Source organism: Lepisosteus oculatus, chromosome 4 (genome assembly GCF_040954835.1).
Source record: "Lepisosteus oculatus isolate fLepOcu1 chromosome 4, fLepOcu1.hap2, whole genome shotgun sequence".
Lineage (NCBI taxonomy): Eukaryota > Metazoa > Chordata > Actinopteri > Semionotiformes > Lepisosteidae > Lepisosteus > Lepisosteus oculatus.
This window is the reverse complement of record NC_090699.1, coordinates 59,734,508-59,759,823: the sequence shown is the minus strand read 5'-3', so window position 1 is coordinate 59,759,823 and position 25,316 is coordinate 59,734,508. Positions and strand designations below refer to the sequence as shown.

The window sequence follows — 25,316 nt, the reverse complement described above, 5'->3', positions numbered from 1 at the left end:
CACCCTTGCTGCCTTGTTCTCATGTACAAAATGACATTAAGCTCACCACTTGCTGTTAACCAGAAACTTTGATTTGTCTTATTTCTGGCAATGATTATCTCTTGTGCCTCTAAATTACATAGATTGTAAAGCTATCTAAAATGTACAGTATTATTTAATGTGTGTTCTGGTCTCTAAAACACTAGTCATGGTTAGTATAGATAATTTGAGAAGCAACCTTTGAAAAATATTTAGATATCTTTATTGATGGCTTGTTGTCTCTACTGGAAAATTATTAAAAAAAGGCCAACAGATAAGTTTCATGCAAAGTACCAAATGCTGAATTTAAATCAAGGGAATCAAGATTAAAAATGTAATAAAATAGTAGGTTCTTGTTTAAAATATTGTGTTTAGCATTGGTTACCTTTTTCAAGTCTGTATTACAATTTTTTCTCATTAAACTCTCTACTTTATTACAACTCATTACATTACATCATTAAGTTTGATTTCCATTACACAGACTTGTCTCACTGTTGACTCCAAAGGTTCAAGCCAGAAATCCTATCCCGTCTCAGAAATAGGGATATTTAGATACAGGTTTATGTGTATGCAGCAAAACTGTTTTGACACTGGACTTCATAGCTTTACATACTTAGAGTTTGAAATGAATCCATGCCATTAGACAGAAAGGGTTAATGCTCTCTAAATCCCCAACACCATGAGTAAACCAATCCAGATCAGCTGTCCTTCCTCTCTCAAATATCCTCTCATTATTTAGGACAGAGTCAAAGTGGAGGATATCCCAGTCTGGTCCTGCCCCCTTTGCTTTCCCTGACAGCACCCACGAGGCTGACTAGCTGAAGACAGTGTGGTGAATACTTCCAGAAGCAGAAAGAGAAGACTAGTAGACATGCAATGCTTTCAGCCTCAGGCTTCAACACAACTGCAAGTGTCTCTGAACCCGTGAGTATGTCTGAGAACACGGACTTAATGAGCTTGCAATCCCTTTCGTAAAGTCTTTAGGTGCAGTGCTTCTGCAGCGCTAGAGTGGTATGTGACTGCGAAGCTGAGACCAATGATTTAGGGCTTTTAGTTTTTGTACAGCTTCCAAAAAGCTCAGGAATGCAGCTTTGGGTGTCTTGTTTAAATCTTTCAAGCATTGCAGTCTGAAAAAAAATACCAAGTTGGGTCATTAGGTGAGGATAACCCATGCTTGAAATGGGTAAAAAAATCACGCAACAAAAATTGTTGTAAAACTGATCATGCCATACTTTTCAACTCCTTATGGTTCAGAGTTTTATTTTTAAAGGATTGCTTCTGTTTCAGATCATCTTGCTCCTGTCGCCAAGCAACTGGACACACAGTGTGTTTCTAACAAGTTCCTATGAGAAGTGATTTAAGTACACCTTCTGATATTTGTCACTTCAATTCTTTGGGATTGTTTTTAGCAAGTAATGTTTTTACTTAAAAATCTTAACTGGCATGTCATAATTAGATTTACTGCTGGACAAAAGAATTTTGCTGTGTTTGTGCAATAAAATGCTCTGGAATGCAAATGAAGTGTCAGAATATGGCATTGCCAGATTGTATCTCATATCAATGTCTATTAGGGTCATAATTTTTCTTTTTTTGGTGTTGAAGTCATCTTTGTCTACATTGTTTCCTGGCTACCCTCTCCCATGTTTTCCAAAGAATACAGCTATAACACTACATTTTTGTGAGCAGTGCTCTGCAGGAGTGTTTAATTCTCAAAAACCATGGTTCTGTTCTAGTTGTTTTGATATACCAGTAAATCGAATCATATGCTTTGACTGTTTTCAAAAAGAGTAATGATTTTGAGTGCAAGAACAATTGGGAAAAGACAGTCATTTCAAAACATTTGTGAACAGTATAAATTCAAATATTCAGTTCATGTAACATTCTGATATTGACATGTGTGTTCTTGGAAGGCAGTGCATAGTACAGTTTTAGATCTGCAGATGCAGCTCTTTTGCCAGTATTCTAATCCAGGATAAAAAGTTGCAAACAGCTCAGGTCACTCCGTACAGTCCAGAGACAGGGGAGCTACAGTGTGTGCTGTGTGCAGATGCTTCTGTATCTGGACACCACATAATACATATCATTTATATTGAAAATGATTAAAAAGAATGACTGAACTGCACACAACAACAGGATGGTAGAGCAAGTGTGATGTGTCTCTACATTCATGATATCAGATTAACTGGATCAAAGGTTGCTCCTTCCATCTTTTCCATTACGTTTCTATAAGTGATTATGCTTATTTAACTCCTTTTATCTTGGCTAAGTCTGTTCTTTCTCTGTATCACATTTTGGGATATTTTTATAGGAAGAAAAAGTCACGATTTTTACAATAAATATTAGGAAAGTCTGCGCAGATACCCAGCAGCCTCAGAAGAAACAAATTACAAGACCTCGAGCCATATCTGTATGACTGTGTAACTGCTACACCTGAGCACCAAGTCCTGAGCAAGGTCCTGAAGTCCCATTTTGTCTTGCCTCGTTGGCTGTAAGAAATAAGGGTGTTAAAACAGCCCACCCACAGCAATGTACCACCTCTGTGACACAGAAGTGACCTTTAACTTCTGTGATCAGTAATATATACCAGACCACAATCTTGACTTTTTTTGCATGGTGCTTTTTGTAATGGATTCACAATCTTTTCAGGTGAGTGCCATGAAGATTAATACTATGATTACATGAATAATTCATAATTGGTCCATAACCACAAAAACAAAGGCTTTTGATTACAAAGATTAAATTTCCATTTAATTAATCATTCATTCTAATAACAGTGTACCTTATTGCAGACGTCCAGTTTCTTCAGTGCCGGCCAATCTAAATGTGTCACACAGCTGGAATTACATTGAGAAGCTGCTGGACCTAGAAACAGCTGAAACTAAGAAGCAAGAAGATCCCAGTGAATATTGTTATGGTATGTCATAGGCGTTTCAGCTTGAAGAAAGAGACAAGTAAAATTGTGTCACTTCTCATAGTACTGTACCTAGGTGATAAAAAGTATTAATTTTCCAAATTTCCACCAAGAGACGCAGCTGTCAGAGTGTATACGTTGGGGAGGTGATTCTTCTTGTGCAAGGACACAAGTGCAGTATATTTCCTTTTTATCTTTAAAATATGGTTGTTTTGACTCATCCATTTTGACTACCTGAAATCACATATTTTTTAGTCGTACTAGTTAAGAAACAAAGAATAATTATAAGCGCGTTTGTGGAATATGATCAACCCCATCTTCTCTCCTTACAGCTCCTGTAGCAAATCAGAAGATTAAAGCAGTGAGCACTGACATGGCTCTCAGCTGATATTGCTGCAGGCTCGCAGGCCACTTCAGAACTTTGTAGGCCTGAATTAAACGTAACTAGCGACCCACCTGTGAAAAGGGAATTTCTAGATATGACCATTTGATGGCAGCATTCTGATAGCCAGGTTTTTTGACACCTCTCCATAGAAAAAAACGTTCGTCAGGGAGAGTGTTTGAAATTAGCATCTGACAGGTCAGCAGGTTTTTTTCTGAGCTACTTTCAGCTGTTGATACTGTTTAACAGCATAATCCCATTTGCTTAATGGATCTTCTGAGGAGGCATCTACTTATAACAGATTAGCTCGGATGGAACACGTTTTCCTTTCAATTCCCAATTGGCTTTAAGCTTGCTTGTGGGGAGGCCGGTCAGTTATCAGGAACTGGCTACACAACCATACATTGGCATAGACAGCTGTTGGATTCCATTGGTCTCTATAGAATTTGACATTCCATCCACATAATTGATTTCCCTTCTGGAGTTTAATTTGTTTGTGTTCCTCTTTCTCTGTAGGAGGTTACCATCCCGTGACGATAGGGGACACTTTTAACGGAAGATACCGAGTGCTGAGGAAACTCGGATGGGGCTACTTTTCCACTGTGTGGCTCTGCCTGGACCTACAGTATGTCATCAGTCTGCAGGTGTTTTGTGCTCTGCATTGACACATTGACACATCATGATAGGCTTGGATATATGATATCTTTTTTTTTTCATAGATCCTTTCTGGTATTACAAAAGTAACAAACTAAACATTTTGTAATGGATTGAAACAGCCAAATTGATTTGCCGCGGAATAACCTTACTGAACTTCTACTGCAGTACCACTGAAACGTGTTATTATTTTATAAAGGCTTTTTACACAGTGAATTGTGCAATAATTATGCTGGATTTTCTCTCAGTAAGAAGAGAGTTGTGGCTGTGAAAGTGTCAAAGAGCGGAGCCAATTTCACACAAGCTGCGCAGGACGAGCTGGCGTTGTTGCGATGTGTAAGCCTTTCTTTTTTCATTTGTCAACTTATTTTTGTATCTGTAGTTTGAATCAGTGCTTGCTAATCAATTTAGGTTACAACGATAGTCTGAGTATTGCAGAGATGAAGGCGATACACCTGCTCTGCCAGGTTATACAGTAGCACCACAAACCTATAGTACAGCAATAATTAGTAATTAAACAATGGACTTAATGGGGTTCTTACTGCAAGTTCACAGCCCATACAGTTGGCAGTATACTGTATAATAATATTCTAAATTTATCATTTTCTGAACTCTTCATCCCATCCAGGGCTGAAGGAAAGCCAGAGCCTATCCAGGCAGGCAACAGGCACAAGGATAACATACTGGCACGATGCCAGTTATACCGAATTTATTTAAAATAAAAACAAACATCCCTTTAGTGTATTTCATTTTATTGGTGTTCTAATTTTATTGCATTTCTTTTGTGTTCTCAGACTTGTGGCTCCATGAGGAAGCATCCCTACGGTGAATGCATTGTTGAGCTGCTGGATGACTTCAGACTTGTGGGGAAAAACGGAATCCGTATCCTTTAATTATGAAGTAGAATTATGATGACCAGTACTACCATTGGCCAACAGCTCTGAGAATACACCTATATGAAGAAGAGAATTCCAAGGTTCATGGTTTGCTGTATCGAATAAATGTTTTCTAAGATATGTCTAAAAGGCGTTGTTGAAATATGGAAATAAAATGAAACACAGAAAAAATGAATACATTTAGTATGGCCATTTTGTTTGTTGTAATTTTTTGGGAGTAGGTTAGCTGTACTTCACTGCTACAGTTTTGGAGATATTGGTGTCCTTGATTTCAAACCTTGTGTCTTATGATTCAGTAGTATCTCTGCTGTAGAACCAGGGAAGCCTATTCCATGGAATAAAATGAGATAAGGGTGATAGATTATTTGGATAGAACTGAATACCAACAAACGCAATCCAACTGAAAACAAAAAACATCTTTTGGTTTTATATTTAATCAGAATTCATCCCAGTCCTTTACTAATAAGTTAGACTAAACAAAAACAACTAAAAAATGATTTTATTTTTTTATCATGAAACTATTTTTAAATTTTCAATGATGGTTCATGCAGGAAGTAAAATATATGCATCAGGGGCCAGATAAAAAGCAATGTTGTACCTGTAATAAAAGTATTAGAGATTTCAGTCATATATCTTAAAGGCTTGTAATGATTTAGGAACATTGAAAATTGAACTTTTAACCATTTTTCAGGTTGTGAATTTATTTTAAGACATTTGGCAAACCTGATCTTTTTAGCCAATAAATAATCTGACTACAGCCCCGTTTCCAAAAATGCCCTTAACTGAAAAGGTCAGACATGTGCCTGGTATTTGAATTATTGGGGCAGAACCTCCACAGCTGGATGATGGACTACACTTCTCTTGGTCTTCCATTGTCATGGGTGAAATCTATCATTCGACAGGTGAGAAATGAAAGGGTGAATATTATGACCATTACAAATCTGTCAGTCCATCAACAAAATGCTTGGAGGTTTCCTTTTCATTAAACTTACAGTACACCCCTTTTAACTGGCATAATTTGACCATTTATTTTTCTTTTGCTTAAATCTTAAAATGAAACTCTGAATTTTTGTACATTACAGGCTATTTAAAATCATAAATTGTTTAAGAGCTCAAAACAACCATTAATTATCCTTCAATCCTAAAATCCACACAGCCAAGCTGACAGCGCATAGGCAAGACCTAACTGGAGGTAGTAAAATAAATAAATATTTCATCAGAAGGATTTCATTTGATACCTCTAAATAAACATTTTGGTTTTCTGAGTGTAAAAAATGGCAGGCAACAATAAAAGATGTATTTATTAGATTGAACTTAATTGAACAGGTATTCCAGGGGACATGTTAAGATATTTATTATTTTGAAGCTATTTTAACTTTAAAAGATTATTTTTTGCTACATAATAATTATTCATGTTAGATATGACAGAACTAGTAAAAGTAGCAAAACAGATCTCTTGAAGAACAAAAATGTCAATTTACCTGTTTTTTGATTGACAAGGATTGATCACGATAAACATATGTGTAATTGGGTCATTTCAAATGTTAGGTTATTTTAAATTTCAGTCTACTGAAATTTAACCTGTCTTCCTTGAAGGTTCTTCAAGGACTGGATTACCTCCACACCCAGTGTAAAATCATCCACACTGACATTAAGCCAGAGAATATTCTACTGTGCATAGGTGAGCAGTGCACAAAGCAGTCAGAAGAGGGAGCTGTACAAGACAAGTTACATGAATACAAGAGAATGGACCGAGCAGGTACAGTATAGTAGTACAGTAGCTGCTAGTCTTTGAAATATTGTAACATCAATGTAGTGGCAGTGAATACCAGAAAACTGAGGTTTCCCAAACCAGTGTTAAATACAGTAGGGACTAAACAGGTCTGCTTCAGTACAGTTTGTATGTGTGTGTGGGAGGGGCCAGCATTTATCACTTTCCATGTGGGGAGAAAATATCTCCACAAAGATAGTTCAGAAATTGAGGATGTGAGGATATCACATCCTTACAATGTAAATGGTTCTTTCTCTATGCTAAATGGCATCTCCTTTTTAAAAATAAGAGTGACCATAATAAACGAAAATATAAGTTTCATTTCAGTCAACGTGTTTACATGAAAGGGTACGAAATAAAATATAATGCACAACAAAATGTTGCTTGAAGAAGGATCTAGCATGCATCACAAAAATACCAGTTTCATATAGTACGAATCTAATTCATGGGTCTTATTTTGCTTGACAGAGTGACACTTGAGCACCAACCCAATGACTTTTATAATAATTTGGTGGTGCCCTGCCAATAGTATGCCACCTCTGAGAGCTCACAAACAAAATTGTCATTGCTGGCATCTGAAAAAGGGATCTATAGATTATAGCTTCCAATGTGCACTACGGGTGCCGAATTTAGTTAAATTACAGAGGATCCTAAACCTTTCCCCTTCCTTTTTTTATTTTCACTTAGTTATGAAAATTAGCATTTGAGAAATAATTTTCATTATTTTCAGGAGTAATGATTAATGGTGGAGTCCTTCATCTGCTCTGTATTCCAAATCTCAGAGACCCTCTTCCTCTTCCACCAGTGAGACAAAAACGCAAATCCTTGTCAGTGACATGGAGAGTTTCTGTACTCCCTGAGCTGTTTACCCCCTTCCTCCCCAGATGTGGACCACTGTGACAACCTGCAGTTTGACCCAAAGTCTGTAACAGCTGAAGAGATAAAAGTAAAAATTGCAGATCTGGGTAGCTCCTGCTGGGTGGTATGTGCTACTTTTCTTCCAATAAAAAAACCATGACAGATTAATAAAAATATTCAGGTCCCAAACCTTTCCAAATAAGTTAAAAAAATGCTATTAAGAGGCCGTTAGCTAGGATCTTTCAAGATACTTAAAAATATGTTCATGATATCCATTCTAAAAAAAGGAAGAATATGAGGCAATTACAGACCGATCAGACTTATGACTCGTTTTGGAAACATTTGAAAATTTAACCATGGTGGCGCATTGGTTAGCATTACTGTCTTGCAGCACCTGGGCCCTGAGTTCATTTACAGACCTGGGGCGCTATCTGCACAGAGTTAGTATATTCTCCCCATTTTTGCATGGGTTCTCTCCCACAGTCCAAAGACATACTGGTAGGTGAACCAGCTTCTGGGAAAACTGGCGCTGGTGTGTGCATGTTTGTGTTTATGTCTGCGTGTGCCCTGTGATCTCAGACACCCCATCCAGGGTGTATCCTACCTATAACCAGCTGCTTGCTGGGATAGGGGGACGGGGGCTCCGGCTGCTCCATGAAACTGTATTGGATAAAGCACTTAGACAATGGATGGGTAGTTGGATGAAGAAATAAATCTGGAAAAAAAGTAATTGAAATATCAGAAGTCCTCCGAGGTATGGCAACCCAGAGGACTACTTGAAGTTCAGTTGTGAAAATGGTAGTTGAAATGGTAGTTGAGTAATACTCAAGAGCAAATTAAGAGTGGGAGAGTTAAGGAGTAAAAATTAGAGACACAAAAGGATAAGGGATCTTAATTTAAACACATTACCGAGCCCTGCTGCTGAATTTCTTAAATATTTCACGTGGTGCAATCAATTAGCTACCAAAACAACTTGAAAGAGCCAAAAGACCTCCTCTCATTCAAAACCTTTCCAATGCTCTTATTATAAAACATGACAGGAGTCATGTGTATTACCTACACTTCATGAGACATGGTGGAGACAAGCTATACTTTATTAATCCCTCCTAATTAGTACGCATTTCTTATTTCCTTAAATGTCCAGTACAAGCATTTTTCCGATGAAATCCAGACTCGGCAGTATCGCTCGCTGGAAGTTTTGATTGGCTCTGACTATGGTCCTCCTGCTGATATCTGGAGCACAGCATGTATGGTAAGAATGACCTGCTCTTCTCTCATAGGCTCTGTCGTGCCACCTGGAGAGAACCATTTCTGAGCTCTTGCTTGGGTCTGCTGCAACCTACATTTTCACCTTCCCCGTCATCTGCCAGCTCAATCTAGCTCTGTGCCTGTTTGCTGCCTTTGTTGCTATATCACTTGTTACCTGCTGTTATTTTACGGTGCATACAGTGTTACTCAGACTCAGTGCCGAGATAAATCGCCGGCACTTGTCAATGTGCAGTGTTTTTGAGAACAACTATTTCACCAAGTGACTATGATTACAGGCTTTTGAGCTGGTGACTGGGGACTCCTTGTTTGAACCACGAGCTGGGAAAACATACTCAGTGGAGGAAGGTAAACAGAGAGGCACTGACAGATGTGCTGTGTTAGAAACTGGAGAGTGGGAGATTCTTTGGCATTGTTTTCTCTTTGTCTTCCTCTTGCTTGCAGATCACCTTGCTCATATCATAGAACTCCTGGGGAAAATCCCAGCACGGGTAGCCCTGTCTGGCAAATACTCCAGGGAATATTTTACCTATAAAGGTAAGGCAACAGGAGCTACACAGGAAAATAAAATGGTGAGAAAAGGTCAGATAGGACACAATACACTCATCAAAATGCATAAAACTGTAAAACTGGACCATCCATAGTCCATAGTCTATCCTTATAGCATCATTATTCTAAAAGGTAAACTTACATTTTAGTTACTTTTTTAACTGCACGGAATAAACACATCAATTATAGCTAGTAAATTAGGCCTGAATAAATCTTTTCAGTAGGCAATTGTTTTGCATTATTTAATGTAATTTAAACTCTTTGAGTAATACTCAGCAGCAGCATCTTTTTATTTTCACTTGCTTATTTGCAAAAGTACTGCAAGAAACTAAATCAGTTTCTGTGTGTCTTGGTTTACACCTGAGGTCTTGAATCCTGACCAAGGAGAATCGTTTGAGTTTTATGGCTGGCTTCTGTCAGGGGGTCCAAATCATGAAAATCATGAGGCGATTATTGGTTCACTTACACAGGCAACAGCTCAGCTGGCGTGAACATGACCCCCTGCTGGAGAGGCAGCTTTTGGCACAGTCAGTGTGATTCACCTTGTTCTGCTTTGTGTCCCAGGTGATCTCCGGCGAATTCAAGTGCTGCGGCCTTGGGGGATATATGAGGTCCTGGTAGAGAAATACCACTTAGGCCTGAAGGAAGCCGCCCTGTTTGCAGATTTTCTGCTCTGCATGTTGGCCTTCAGCCCAGAGCAAAGAGCCACGGCAGTCCAGTGCCTGAGACACCCTTGGCTCACATCCTAAACTGGGAAACTGTGCTGACCTTCATAGAATCTACACGTCAATACAGTGGGACAGTTGGGGAAATAGATATACTGTACAAATACGGCAATACAAAACATGGAAAATATATTGAGGCATGTGTTGAAAGAGCAGGGTACTTCTGTTTATTTTTAAATATATGGCAACAGCAGTTTCCAAAGATTTGGAAGCATTTTGGAGGCAATGTGTAACTGAGATATAACTGAGATATATTTAAACATAAAATCGAATGGATTTTAAGACAGCAATTGAAATCAGTATGCTCATCTAGTCATACTAGATACAGTATACAGTGCAGAGAAGTCTACAGAAATGGTTGTAAAGATGGATATGAGTACAGAGTAAAAACAGTTGAATTCAAATCAGTAGAACAGCCACCCTACATTTTGTACAAAGCACGAGATTGTTAGATTCTATTTATTTGGTTATAAAACTGTGAAAGAGGCTACCGTGGATATAAACTAAGACAAGGCTGATAAGAGAAACTCTAGGACTGGAAAAAAAAGGTTAAAATGGGTTAAAAATATTTAAGCTATTTTACACAAAAAAAATATTCAGTTAATTAAAGATTTAATTAAAACTGACTTACTAAAAATCCCATAAGGGCTTGACTAACAGCTACAATCACTCAAAACGCTCGGCACAGAAAGCAGCAGTAGAGAAACATGCAGATAAACACAGGTGTAGCAGAGGCTGGGGAAACACAATACTGTTGACAAGAAGTAATATGAAGTCCTACTATTAATTAGTTACAAAAAGGCAAACAGTTAAACATGTTCTTTAAAATATACTGTATATGGTCCCGTTTACTAAGGGACAGTTTCTGCTGATTCACAGATCTGATCCTGGAGAGCCAGTGTGTCTACAGGTTTTCGTTCTAACTCAGCTTTTAACATTGTAATTGGTTTACTCAGACCAATTTGATAACTTGTCCCTGCTCTTCAGTTGCTGGTGCTTTCACCTGGACCAGGGCTGGACATCCCTTTGCTAATCAAAAACTTGAAACATGATGGCATTGTTTCATATAGTTACTCAGGGCACATAAAAATGACAAAACACGTTTGGAGTGGAATATAAAATGGCAATTTTACTTGGTGCTAAATCAAATCACATTGGGAGAGCCTTTAAGCACATGTCTGAACTACTTGAAGCCTTACAGCAGAAGACTCCAACCCCGGTCTCGGAAAGCCTCAATCCAATGTTTGGCAAATAACCTACAACCTAGCCGTACCCATTAAAACAGCAGTTTCCAAAGATTTGGAAGCATTTGTGATTAATTAAACAGGAGAAGTATTAAATTGGTGATTTAAGATCATCTGACAATATGAATATAACTTAGTCCTTAGGAACCGGTGCTCTCTTCATTGAGCAAACCAGGAACTTATTTGATTAATAACTTACAGGTGTTCCAAACTTTACAAACTCACTTTTTAGGGTGATTTATGAGATGAAACGGACAGAGGCTTTCCAAGATTGTGATTCTCAACACCTGCCTTACAGAACTAACGGTGTTTTTAAAATGTTCAGATTTATCTGTTGAAGTTTTTTTCTATTATTTTTTAAATACATTGCTCCTGAGCAAAAGAAGATCAGGTTTAGTGTTTAAAAGCAGGTATCATGTTTTGGTATGCTTGTATATGTTTCATAGCAGATATGATTTGGGGATGGCACAGAACATATACTGTAATATGATGTTTCTGTTGTCTACTGGAACACTCCTTGGTTTCATATGTGCTCTTAATGGTTGTGTTTGTTCTGACTTCTCGTTGTTCTGTCATAAATGTTTTAAATTATTCCTGTTCTGCGGTCTATTCACTTTGTCCTCCATTTTATTGCTGTGGTTGTTACATGGATATTTTTGTGGCTGTGGTTAATGGACAATATAAGTCTTGACAAGGAATGTATACATTTTACATCAAACTAATGTAAAATTGTAAATTGAAGACAGTGGAGCATAATAAAAAAACTACGATTTTCAGTTTAAATTCTGTCTAATGCGTTTTAGAATGAACTGTTTAAAGCAAGTCTCGACTGAGACTGAGTCATGCTCCTACTTATTTACTTAAACACCAGGAATGTTTTGTCTTCGTAACAAAATTGCATAAGACGTTACTTAAATTTTTCTAGGTGCGTCCTTGCCACAGGATAAACAACAACCCGTTTTGAAAACTGGTACCAAGCAGCATAGTGAGACAGAATATTGTTTGGTATTCGGCTATGGTCTCAGAGATATAAGGCATTTGCATTCGCATATTCCTTTCTCAGCTTTCTCTAAAATGTATAATTTCTTCACACCAGCGTCACTTCCCCTACCCTCAAATGCGTTGTAAGGTATTCATTCCCGAGTTAGCAAATCGGAACACTGGAAGTACTGGTACAAAAAAGACACAGGCTCGTTTTCTAACCCGGGTGTAATTTACTGCCGGAGCCGGATGCTACTGAAGTCGAAAATCGCGTCCCACGCGAGTTCATTCTTCTGGGTGGCGAGATATTGATTATCCTCCAAAGGAAAAAAAAAACAGAAGATGGTCTGAGGTACAACTTAATGAGACAGCGGTATTCCTTCCTTTCTGGATTTTTCACATAGTTAAAATACGTTGCGGTTTCACCTTTCAAGCCCAGTACAGAAAAGACACCGTACGCCGCACAGGTTGGTAGGAGTGGCTCTGTTAATTCTTAATTTATGGAAGGTTTCATAGAATGCATGCCATTGACGTCACCCCTAATGCATGAAAACATAGCGGTTATTTACAGTCTCATATTCAGTTTTCCGAAGCAAATCGCTGTCTTGCCCTGACGGGGAAAAAAATGGAAACGCCACTGTCTGCAGATGTGAGGTCTGCGGACTCCATTACTCCTTAGTAGAAATAGTTTATAATGCGGTTTTGATCATTCATTTAATTAAAGGTGACAAAAGCTGCAGTTAGGATCGTGTTTCGTTGCCTGTTAGATAATGCGCATAAAACAACGGTAGCTGTGGTATTATGGCGATTGAAATTGTCTTTAAAGGAACTATATGCTGAAATTACGCTGTTTAGCGGCACGCATTTTTAACAGCTGAGCAGATCACAAATAGCGCTCAACAAGACGTCTTTTGCTCCAGATTATTTTACAACAATTGCAATATAAGTGTCCTTGGGTGTTTTGGTCAGTGGTTCTCCGGAGGAATCAAATTAAAACGTTTCACTGTTGACCAGTGACCGTGCCCATCGTAACTGTTTTCTCCGGTTGATTTTGTAACATTGTACCAGCAGAGATGAAAAAAGGGGGGAAAAACATCGTACTGTATTTCCCAATAAAGCACTAGGTGTTACTGCTAGATATGATAGAAAAAAATATAATGTGATGGATTTTGATGAGTTATTATTAATGTCCAATTTTCCGTTGAAAATAGATTTGCATGTATGTTCACATAAATGCGCAACCTTTAAAAAAACAGGGCCTAAAGATATACAAAATTTTCGTTACCATTTTCTGACCCGTTTAACTATATAGAATATTATGGATTCATTCTGTGTAAACTGGGTCAATGTTCCAGAGGCCACTCTCCCGGCATCATAAAACGTTACTGAAATAATTGTCAGAAATATGAGTAATGTTTCTAACCATAATTGAAGTTCCTTTTGACGGTTCCTGGCTGAGATCGAGTCCTTCAAAATGTCACCCACGACATCTCAAATACAGTAAGGACTGGAAGTTGTGTACTTTAAATCCCTACTTATGTGCCTTAAATTACAACTAATCAAGCTGTATTACATATTCCAATTCTGGCCCTTGTCGGGGGAAAAAAAAAGATTTGATTAGGATTCAAGGGTTGTAGTACCCATTCTGAAGATAAAATAGCAGGAGTTTTTCTCACCCTTACAGTTTCAACAACAATTATCCAAATGAAGCATTAACCCGTAGTGTATTTCTTAGTGATTAAAGTGACACTTTTCAGTACAACATCCATTCATTTTCTAACAATTTAAGGCCTCGGGGAGCCAGAGCCTATCCCAGCAAGCAACAGGCGCAAGGCAGGGTACACCCTGGAAGGGACGCCAGTCCATCGCAGGGCAGACAGACACAAACACACACGCGCTCTCACACCTAGGGCCAAATTTCCCAGAGCCAGTTAACCTAACAGTATGTTTTTGGACTGTGGGAGGGACGTGGAACAGCCGAAAACCCATGAGAAGATGGGGAGAACATACAAACTCCACGCAGATAGCACTTCAAATCCCGGATTAAATCCAGGGCTCCACTGCTAGGCAGGAGTGGTAACCACTGTGCTACCGTCCTGCCCTTCAGTACAACAGTCAGATAAAATAAGGTAACAACCATGGGAATGGATATCCAGCACCTGTTGTTTGGTTATATGATAGTCTGCTGCCTTTAAAAGGTGGAATGGATCAGTAGACTACTAAGAGCAGTGCAAGTCTTATTTTCCTTGGCCTAGTGAAAATAGGAGAGGGACAGGAGAGTTGATTTGTCTTTGTAGTAAGTAATCTGCAAGGTTCCATGCATTTTCAGCAACCTCTTAGTGGGAAATCCGGACACACACAGCCAAGACACACACCTTCACTTAAAAAGCATGCAGACGGGGAGGATACAGAGAAGCCAGTGAACTTTGACCTTACGTCTTGGGATTGTGGGTGGAAATGGCAGCATTTAGGGGAGACCCACAGGAACATGACGAGTCTCCATAGAAACTGCTGGGCCTTTTGTGAACTGAAGCAAGGAAACGAGTGATCAGCCTGGGTTTGAAAAATACATCTGTGCTGATGGAGAAGCGTTGGTAAAGGTGAAAGGGGTTTTTGAGACCTGCTGAGTCGGCGCGGAGGTGCAGCGTTTAGCACTGCTGTCCCTCAGCGTTGGGGCTCTGCATTCAGTTCCTAGGCTGCTATCTGCATGAAGTTTGCATGTACTCCCTGGGTTTGTATGGGTTTCCTCCCAAAGTTCAGAAACATACTGGTAAGTTAATTGCCTTCTGGGAAAACTGGCCCTAGTGTGTGCGTGTTCATCTGTGTATGTGAGCCTCACGGTGAACTGGGCGTCTGTGATGTATCCCGCCTTGCACACAATGCACCCTGGGATAGACTCCAGGCCACTGTGACCCTGAATTGCGTAAAGGGGTATTTAAAGTGATGTGATGCTGATGCTACCCGCTGTGTAAAGAAACAGGCCATGGAGCAATCGGAGCAGACCGCCCCCGACCTGGGGACCCAGGAGGTGAATCCCGTCTATCTGCAGCAGCTGAGAGAGCTGGACATCCCAGAGGAAGCTGCAAAGCAGGTGAGAGGAGCCTGTTTCCACACACCACTGTACAGATGCTCGTAAAACTGGCTTTAATTTGGGAGCCCAGATTTGAGGAGTATGGTTTTGCTGAATTGAAAACAAGAATTTGGGGCATGAGATAGAAAAATATGGAGAAGCACTGCGCTGCATTGTTTGTTTTTAGTTGTTTCTGTGTTCACTGCATCTGACTTCTATTGTGTGTAGGCTACAAATGTATTGAAGCAGGAACTGCCTGATTTATATCTGTAATGAATTTTGCGGCACAGATGTTTTTTTTTCTTTACTGTTGACTGTCAGATGATTGAAGATGTCCATTTTAGAGCTACTGCAGCACACAACGTCAGGGTTAGTTAGGCTTGCCTTGTACTGACAGCCCTGTGACTTCCAGAGAGCATGAGTGTGCAGTGTTGTCAGGGAGTAATTGTGTCTCTGTTCCAGTTCATGATAACTATATCTGACCCAATGGCCTCTTCTTGTTTGATCTAGGTAGAATTCTGCTGGGGGTTGTGTAGGGCTCTCAGTGTGAAGTGAAGAAGTGGGTGGGTGTGGGCCTCACTAGAACTGATTTATTGGACTAAATCTTTTTGAATCTTTCTCAGCAAGCTGAACTGAATATTTATCGCTGACTCAAAATTCTTAAAAAATGATCTGACTTTTTTTTTTCCCCCAGGCACTTCTACACACTAGGAATGTGTCAGCAGAAGAGGCAGCCATGTACTATTTTAACAAACTTGAGAACGAGGTAATATATCTTCCTGTTTTTCTTCTTAGTACAAGCTGAACCCAGTCTTCTGTACTACAGTATGTATGAGATAAGGGCTGAAGTAGTTCATCAAAGTCTCAAATGATTTTGAATGTGCCTGAATTCAGTGAGACATAGTGTCCAGTCAGTAGGATTTCTAAAAAGGCAAATGGCTTAAAAGTTTTGAGCTAGCTCTCACAATTGGTTGACTTGAACCCTACAAAAATGATCTGGGGCAACATGATGGCGCAGTGGTTAGCATTGCTATCTAGGAGCGCTGGGGCCCTGGTGTCAGTTCCAGACCCGGGGTGCTCAATTTGTCTCCCAGTGGAGTCCTAAACCATATGCTTAGTTTAATGGGCTTCTGGGAAAATTGGCCTTGGTGTGAGTGTGTCTGGCCTAAGATGGGTAGGCGTCTTGTGTACGTTGTACCTTGCTTTCCGCCCATTGCTTGCCAGAAGAGACTCCGGCTCCTTCACGACCCTGAATTAGAAGAAGCAGTTAGAAAATATATGGATGGAAAATGTTGTGGATGGAGGTGTGACTCAGAAAGACAAGACATGTTATGACATGGAGCTGCCACTAGAGGTCACTGGAAAGATTAGTCTTTCCCGTCGCTGGGTTTTTGGTAAATATGTAGTACCCAAGTGACCATTTTATTTAGGTATATAGTGAGAGTGAATGGGCACAAGTAAATGTCCTCTTATAGGTTCCTCTTATAGACCTCTGATCAATTAATTATTGCCTCTGAATTTTTTATCTCATCAATACTTAGCCTCAGTCAAATATTGTAATCAAAAGTTGTAATACTTGATTCAGTTATAATCAAGTATTATCACTTTTGCTGTTTGGTTAGTCTGCCAGTCTGAATGTATGCAAAATAGGTTTAGATAAAGAAAAGTGAACATTTAATATTGCAGATGCTAACAATTTATCTTAATCTACAATCGCAAATTTATTAACATAACTGTAAATAAATTAAATAAGATTTTTACTACATTTGTTCCGGATTATTATGCATCTCTCAATGGTACTTGAAACATGAAGTGTTTTGGGTCAATAACATTTTAGAAAAGGTTGCTGATTTCTATCTAATTTCTTGTTTAAATGACGTACAGGAGGAAGGAGACGAAGATCTATCATTTAAGATGGTGTTTGTTGTGAACATGGAGCTGTCAATGGGAGTAGGAAAGGTCAGTCATTCACTGGGGTAATCCCATCTGGATCTCCTGGCACACGGCATGGTAAATTCGAAACAGAAGAACAGTGTCTTTAATTCTTCTTATACCACAGTGAAAACTCAAAGCAGCATGAACTGTTGCAGCCATATGTGGTACTTTGTTAGACTCATCTCAAATCCTGTTTACTATGAGTATGTGTTTCACCACCACAGTGCTTTAAAACGTATTTATGCCATTCCAAAAGAGTGAGTACACATACAGTAATCTCTCGCTGTATGAACAATGGCTATAGGGGTTTCTGTTTTTAAATGATGTAATTCTTATGACCTGGGCTCTCCTAAAGCATTGCCGAGATTCTACTTTTCTTGTATATCTTGTACTTATGATAAGTAAATTCTTCCTTTTTCTGAGGCACTTACTTTATTACATTTTGACTTTTTATAATAGAGGATTTTGTGCACTAAGTGCAAAGAGTGCAGGACAGGGTATCATCAAAGAAAGCCCTCTCATGTGCAATATGAAAGCAGTGCTGATATTCATGAAGAAACATCTTAGACACTGAGGTGTTGCAAAATAATAATTGTAAAAAAATGGAGAAACGCTAATAACACAGTGTGAAGCTTTGACTCCTCTCTACATGTTTCCTGAATAGGCACACTTTAATTTGAACACTCTGTCAACTCTACTGATGTTTCTAAGGTGGTTGAACCTCATTGTGCCATATTTGCAAGTTCTTTGGAAATTGTGAACTGAAAACATGTTTAGAACAATGCCAACTCATGTAGCTACTGCTGTTCAGACATATCCCATAAGGAAGCCATTTGACCCTTATCTCATCCTGTGATTGCGTTGGTACTCTCTGCCCCTTTTGCTGCCCAGGTTGCTGCCCAGGTTGGCCATGCTGCAGTTGGACTGTACCAGGCCTTGCAGGAAAAGAACAGCTGGAGAGAGATGGCATGGAAGTGGGATCAGGCTGGGTAAGAGCAGTGTATGCCTGTGCTCTCTTCCCAGAGATCGTCTGGATGACCTAGAGTTTGGGGGGTCACTTTGAATGGTTTCAATTTCAAAACAAGCTTATGGACGTCTTGATATCCTCCATTAAACATCTTCACCAGAGGCTTGTAGACATTTCTGTGCCTTTTTTGTCAAACAAATGAGAAGTTTCTTTAAGACTTTCTTCAAGACATTTCTTTAAAACTCTTAATTAAACTTTTAACTTAAGAATGCCCCCAAAACTACATAGAATATGTACTTATTGGCTTGGAGTCTGTATTTTAAAAGCTTGAACGCACCATAAAAGGAGAAAAGATGTCATGGAAATTGTACTTTTCCGAACTCTGACCTTACCAAGTTGGCTTTTAAATCTCACTTTATGTGCACTGCTGTTGGTACTCCTTGTGACAACGGGTATAACGCATCAATCATGAGTTCATCATCTCTGTAACTTGTCTATTGTATATGCTAAGACAAAAGTCAGCTTCATAGCAGTCCCTCACTCAAGATGGATGCCAAAGCTCACGGTTCGATGGCACTATGGCAGCTTCAAAGTCCAACTTGGCTGTAAGGCAGGGGTCTGTCAGCTGATCCACAGGGAGAGTGTCATACTCCGTCTGTGTGCAGTCAGGCTACAGCCAGGAGACCTCACTGGGAGGGGATGATCTTGTATTTTGGCTGTCCATTGCAGCACCTGCCTTCAGCTCCTCCCTCTCTTTATTGGTTAGGTGCCCAGAGTTTTGCCTGTAACTTGGCTCTTTCCTGTGGCTAGAGGCTACTTCACACACTATCCTCAGCGGATGTTATGTTGCCCCTTGGAATTCTATCTTCTGACATTGGGCTTCTAACCTGCTGTGATTTCTTTAGACATTTGCATTACGAAGGCTTTTCAGTTTTTTTTTTTTTGCAGTTTCTCCTCTGTTGCTCTGTCTGTCTAAGTCTGCCGTAGCCTGAAGCACCATTTTAAGTCAGCTTGCTTAATAACTCCCAGGCAGCAGTCTAAATAATGAGCATCCTTTTGTGTTCATTTCCACTTGGAATTCCTAAAGTTAGAGAATTCAGGTTGTCAGTGCTCCCAGGTGGATGCAGTCAGGCCTGTACCTGCCTCCCCATGTCACTTTCCTCTCAAAGCTTTCACTTCTTTCCAAGCAAGGGTAATCACCCAGATTGAAATTGCAGCAAAACCACAGTATGAACACTGCATCAGGGTATAATGAGTTCTAGAAAAGAAACAGTATTATATTAAGACAAAATGGGAAGAAGAACTAAATATTGCCTTCACTAACGAGGAATGGGAGAATGTGTGTACAACACAGTGCACTTTCACAAACTCAAAAAAAAAGGCGGGTATTTTGCTGGAGGAATTTAACTCCATTCTTCATAACCCCAAAAATAAAATCGTCTCGGCTTGGTTTGCCACAACCATGTTGGAGAGATTGTGGTCATAGAAAGGCAGGACATTTCCATATATTTTGTCCATGTTAAAGAATTCAATGTTATGGTCTCAGATTCAGGATATATTATGTTTAGAAATACTGGGAGAGGTGGAGTATTTCTAGAACCTAATGAGAATGATTGTACGCATCTGTGAAGATGCAAAAGAATGATGCATAACAGACTTTATACTCATTTATATTTGTAATACTTCGAGGTTTTGAGATGACTGGCAACTCTTTTTTTTTCTGGTTACCTTTGTATGTTAATAGAAAACATAAGTAAAACAGAAATTGCAGCAAAACCAAAGGTTGTGTATATCAATCGCCATCTTATTATTTTTTTTACTTGCCTGTGAATTAAACATCCAAAACAATTGTTTTGTACAGAGCCAAGAAAGTGGTGCTCCAGGGGAGTAATATGGCCCACCTGCTGGAGCTCCAAGCCCTTGCCATGAGTCTCAGCCTACCCACTTACCTGGTGCAGGATGCTGGAAGGACTCAGGTGGGTAAGGGAGGGGATGCTGGGAAGGTTCAAGTGGGGCTCTTCAGTTGTCCAATTTTCAGTTGTTCAAATTTTTAAAATGTTCCCAGTACAAACTCAGCCTTCCTATGTATAGGAACAAGATAAAAGGTTTATTCCATGCTGAAAAGAAAAGAAAGGAAACACTTTTCCGCTGTGGAGCCTTCTTCGGGTGTGTTATGTTTCTTTTCTTCTCTTTTCAGCATGGAATAAACCTTTAACTTGTTCCTTTGCAGCCTACGCATGCTGACACAACTACCTACCTGAACTACTTCCTATGTATAACCTTGAATATGGAACCTCCTTTTGCTTTGTCTTTTGGATGAGAAAACAGAGGTCCTTTTGTAAAAAGCACATTTCAATGTTAGTTCAGCCATTAGTCTCTTAAGTCAATCTGCACCAAAAACAGTTGACGTTAAAACTGCATGCGTCTGGAAATGTATAGAACACATGTAAGTAGTTCATATCTATGAAAAGAGGCCTTTTTTCTTTTCTTTTTTTGCCTAGGTGGAGTCTGGATCCCGAACCGTCTTGGCAGTTATTGGTGAAGAGGAAGTGGTTAACAATGTAACTGGAAATCTGAAGCTGCTCTGAAAGGCAGGGAGTCTAGTGCAGAGCCAGTGTCGCTAGGCGACCAGCAGAGGGCAGTATTAAGTTTCAGCAGGAGTGTCTCGGCATGCGGAGTGTAACTACAGCCATTTTTTTTTCTATTCACTTTCCGAGCCACTGACTGGAGTTAAAAGAGAGAAGCCGCTCAGTCCAGGTGAAAGCTGGTTTCCGAACCAGGCTGTATGTGTTCATGAACTTTGAAAAAGTGAGACCCAGAGCAGAGAATAGCTGAATGACAAGGAACCATAACATACCTTCCTACCTTTTGTCACCCAAATGTTCTCTAAAACCTGTAGAAAAAACGGACTGACCTTTGTAAACTGGTAGTTGTTGAATGGCGGTAGTTATCCCAGCATTAGGCAAACAAATATTTAATTGATGTAATTAAAAGGGGACCACCTTGCCCTCTGTTTCTACATGTATGAAGTCTTTATGGAATACTGTAAACTGAAAAATGTATTTAATTAATATGGCTTTCATGTTTTCTGTGCAATGCAATCCTCACAATCTCTGCAATCCACCCTGATGCAGTTTCATGTTATGCTAATGTATAAATACAGGATAAGTTATTGTATGCACTTTGCTTGTAACTCCCAAACACAAATAGTTGTGGAATTTAAATGTGCATGCTTATGAGCTCATATTAGACATTATTCTACCAGGGGGCAGATTGGGTTATATCCCAGATCAGATTTTTAGGCTTCCAAGTACTGGAAGTCTTGAGAGGTCATCTTTTTTTACGCACATTTGAAACTGCTTGTGCTCGAAGACTTGCTTCATAATAGGTATGGTGAGAGATACAAGCCATTACATTGATTAAAAACTGAGGTCCTGTATCAAACAAGATATCAACTTGACCCTCACATTCCAGAGCTTCTTTGCCATCTCTACTGCTGTATCGACTGAATTGGAACGTTGCAGATTTGCTGAACAAGATGCCTTTTTATTTGCACTTGAAAAATGACTATGATAACTTACACCTGTATCTGGTCATAAACTGTTCTGAATAACACAACATGTCATACTGCTCAGAAACTTTGGCCAATTAACTCCAACCTTTTTCTTTACTTCCAGTATGTGGCCCACAACACTAACATACTCTAGTATCACTGTAAGATAACATTTAATTAACAACAGATGCACTGTCTTTCTTGCAGAAACAAAGATGAGTACCTGACTGCCATTTTTTTTTCTCAGTTCTCAGGCTAAGTTGGTCTTTGGAACTGCTGAACCCATTGAATTTAAACTTGCTAGACTGCACGAACAGCCAAAACTGCTTCTGATTAGACCCACAGAAGTTACTGTGATAATTTCCTTATCTGCAGTCGGTCATCAGTAGACACTATTTACACCTGAAGATGGTCATCCCCTATATTACAACAGTGCCTTGTACTGTTAACTTCTGTTCTTCAGAAAAATGTATAGTAAAAACTGTCAGCCTTTAAGGGCATCATTCTAGTTTACTCACAGTTTATGCACACTGTTGAAGAAAGCAAGCAGGGACTTGCTTGGAAGCCTTCAGCAGTCTGAAATCTGATTTGATCTCTTTTTGCCTTTTCCACAGAAATGTCTGTGAACTCCAAGATTGTGTAGTGACTTTGGACTTATTTATGTACTTTATATAGTTGGTATAATTTGCAGGACCAAGGGTAACCTGTGACACGGATCCAGAAGTATGCACACTTTTATTCCACAAACATTTGTAACTGTGCAGATGGTGGAAGCAGTGCACCCTGTCCAATACAAAAATGATATTTGAAAAGCATGTGTTGGTTTGTGTTGAATGCATTCTTCATTCTACTCCGTTCTTAGCACCTGCTATTATAATGCTATTACACAATTTCAATTATCATTTATCTGTTTTTCGTTTACATTATTTTCTTTTAGGGTAGCACTTATGAAGGATCACTACATTTTACATTAATACATATGTCTGTTCAACAGGTGTCTCCAAAGCAATGTCACAGGCCCCGCATTGAGGGAGGCAAGACTCTTAAACTGCACTAGTCTTAATTATAATAAAAAGTGAAAACAATTTTCAAAAAGAGGCGATGCACTGCAGGTAGTGTAAGTTACATATTGAGAACAAACCTGTCTTTCTGTCATAACTGTTAGGCTCCAAGCCTTATGTAAAAGAAGCAACCTTGAACACTTTCATTTATTGCTATTAAATACTTTGTGCTGTAGTTATGCTTGCCAAAGGTGGAAGGTTTCTTTTGTACAAAAAGCAATTTAACATGATCTGTGTAACTCTGTTCTGAAAGCATATTTTGATAGGTCTTTCCCATAAATTTGAAGTCTGATACAGTTATTAGCTCTTTTCATTTCAAGTGGCATTACTGGAGGAAGCAAGTGGGAGAAAGTGACAATATGTATTTTTTATGGGAAGCAGATGTATTATTTGTTCCTTGCTTTTGTATGTATCATTGAAGCATGCACTGCAATATATCATTCTGATAATTACTGGAGGATTTGCGACTATTCAGAAGACATTTTTAGTTTAGGGTCTGTAGTGAGAGCTTGCATATGTCTGCCCTGAAGAAGACTGTTTAATTATTCTACCTTGAATATTTCCATATTGTGCCCTAAAAAATTGAAACATTTTATTTTTTGTCCCCCTCCAAATGAGTTTTTAAGATTGAAGATGCAACCATACATAAAACATAATTGCTCAACAAAACTATTGCTTGTATTCACTATTAGCCACCATATCAAAATAAATCTCTGTATCTTTTTGGCTGATTAACTTCTATTGTGTTTATTTGTCAAAATGACAACAGAAGTGTACATTACATTTATTGCAGATTTGTAATAAAAAAACAATCTAGATCATAGCTTGTAAAGGCTTTTAGAAACCATTATTTTAAAAATATTTTACTTGTGACACAGTGTTGCACACCCTCAGTCTTTAAAGACCACAGTTCAGCAGGTTTTGCAGGTAAATTCATCACATTAACATGTTCACTATAGAAATAGCTGAATTCTAAAGATAAAAGCCAAAGGGGCTTGTGGCACTCAGAACACTGGGCAGAATGCCTGTTTTCTAAGAGAACGTGTTTTTAACAGGTGATTTAAATTATCATGTGAAAAAATTCCACCAATAGTCGGGTTGCTAATACCTTGAGGAATTTAATGCTTTTTGCCAATAAGAGTTTTACAATGTAAAGCAACATCAAATTGTATTTAAATGTGTTGCAGACAATTTGAAGGGCACGTCAATATTTTTAAATATGTAAGAATATGTATATATAGTCCTACACAAGGAAAGAGGAACAGGTAAAAAAAAATAATGTCCATGTTTGCAACGAATACTTGGTTATTGTGATTGAGGTCAACATTTCCCCCAGCTCATTTTTTAAAATCTTTTAGCTTTTGCACAGAACCATCTTTATGAATCCTATTGTTTGGGGCCCAAATTAGTTCTTGTGCACATCACCATCTGTGACTGTCCAGTGGCCAAAACCACAGTTCATGACAAAAATTCAGGCCATCATCAAAAACTGCCACATACTGGACACTCACCAGAAACTCTATTAAACATCTGTCGGCTGCCCTTAAATTGTATGCAGTATGATCCAGGAAACACCACTTCCAGGGAATTACACAGAATTATAGGAGGTTAACTCTGCAGAACTCAAATGTACATAATTATCTGGTCAGCATTGAGTACTGAGTATGAACTATGGTCATAATCTGCTAGTGATTTCCATTACTGTAGACTACACCAGTGGTCTCTTAACACTGGTCATTTTCATTGTTTTGTTTAAAATTCTAACACAAACCCTGTTACCAAAGCTATACAATGAATTTTGATACCTAGTGGAAAACGGTATTCTTCCTGCCTCAGACGTTTTGCAAGTTCAGCAAGCTGATATATTTGCCCCCGAGTTATCAGAGGGAAATCTGTTATCCTGCATTTGTGGCTGACAAAACCCAGGGCTGACCACACTATAATCAAGCTGTCAAAAGTGCTTTATCTCTCTCATGCCCACCAAAACACTACATAGTCAGTACCCTATTGAAGATCACTCATCTGTTTGTCTGATAGGAGATTAGACTGCAAGTGAAAAGTATACTGTATATCAGTTACATTGTACTTGGGCACCTCCTCCGTGTTTCATCTTAATAGGTCATGTTAAATAAGGACTGACACCTTTCCTAAAGCAATGTGATTTTCCTTTCAGGTGGAACAATTATGGTTCCTGGTGGAAATGTCTGCTAATACTGTTATTGTATTTTAGGGTATGTAAAGTTGTGCCAGAGGGGAAACAGTAGTCAGAATCAAAAAGGTTTACAATGCATGCATGTACTCACATTTGGGAGAAAAAGCATACTTCCTAATGTTAATTACTTTGACTCCAAACAATGGAAGTATAGTCATATACTTTTAGCAACACAGGGCCTGTGTGTCATATTCAGCTTGATCAGATTTGTTGAGGTCTACGGTTAGTTTATTTCTAGATAAAAAACCCATCTTCAAATTCCG

The 25,316-nt window shown here is 39.0% G+C and overlaps 2 protein-coding genes across 4 annotated transcripts; both read left to right on the top strand.

Annotated features, from left to right (window-relative positions):
- Nucleotides 1-749: 749 nt before the first annotated feature.
- On the top strand, nucleotides 750-11,865 carry LOC102686003 (SRSF protein kinase 3). 3 transcript variants are annotated; one of them, XM_015348353.2, is made up of 12 exons: nucleotides 750-942; nucleotides 2,808-2,932; nucleotides 3,828-3,936; nucleotides 4,214-4,301; nucleotides 4,760-4,847; nucleotides 5,657-5,763; nucleotides 6,458-6,620; nucleotides 7,517-7,614; nucleotides 8,635-8,742; nucleotides 9,035-9,104; nucleotides 9,201-9,293; nucleotides 9,870-11,865. In XM_015348353.2, the coding sequence occupies exons 1-12, from the start codon at nucleotides 890-892 to the stop codon at nucleotides 10,052-10,054; spliced, it is 1,287 nt and encodes a 428-aa protein (XP_015203839.2). In that variant the 5' UTR covers nucleotides 750-889; the 3' UTR covers nucleotides 10,055-11,865. The 3 variants fall into 3 exon arrangements, with proteins under 3 accessions (XP_015203839.2, XP_015203838.2, XP_015203840.2); XM_015348352.2 differs by having other exon boundaries at nucleotides 9,035-9,293; XM_015348354.2 differs by lacking the exons at nucleotides 750-942; nucleotides 2,808-2,932 and having other exon boundaries at nucleotides 3,866-3,955; nucleotides 9,035-9,293.
- A 607-nt stretch (nucleotides 11,866-12,472) lies between these two features.
- On the top strand, nucleotides 12,473-23,572 carry LOC102687146 (probable peptidyl-tRNA hydrolase 2). Its single transcript, XM_006631002.3, has 7 exons — nucleotides 12,473-12,722; nucleotides 15,230-15,346; nucleotides 16,020-16,091; nucleotides 17,210-17,284; nucleotides 18,152-18,249; nucleotides 20,089-20,203; nucleotides 20,729-23,572. Exons 2-7 carry the CDS (start codon nucleotides 15,239-15,241, stop codon nucleotides 20,813-20,815), a joined length of 555 nt encoding a protein of 184 aa, XP_006631065.1. The 5' UTR covers nucleotides 12,473-12,722; nucleotides 15,230-15,238; the 3' UTR covers nucleotides 20,816-23,572.
- The last annotated feature ends 1,744 nt before the right edge of the window (nucleotides 23,573-25,316 follow it).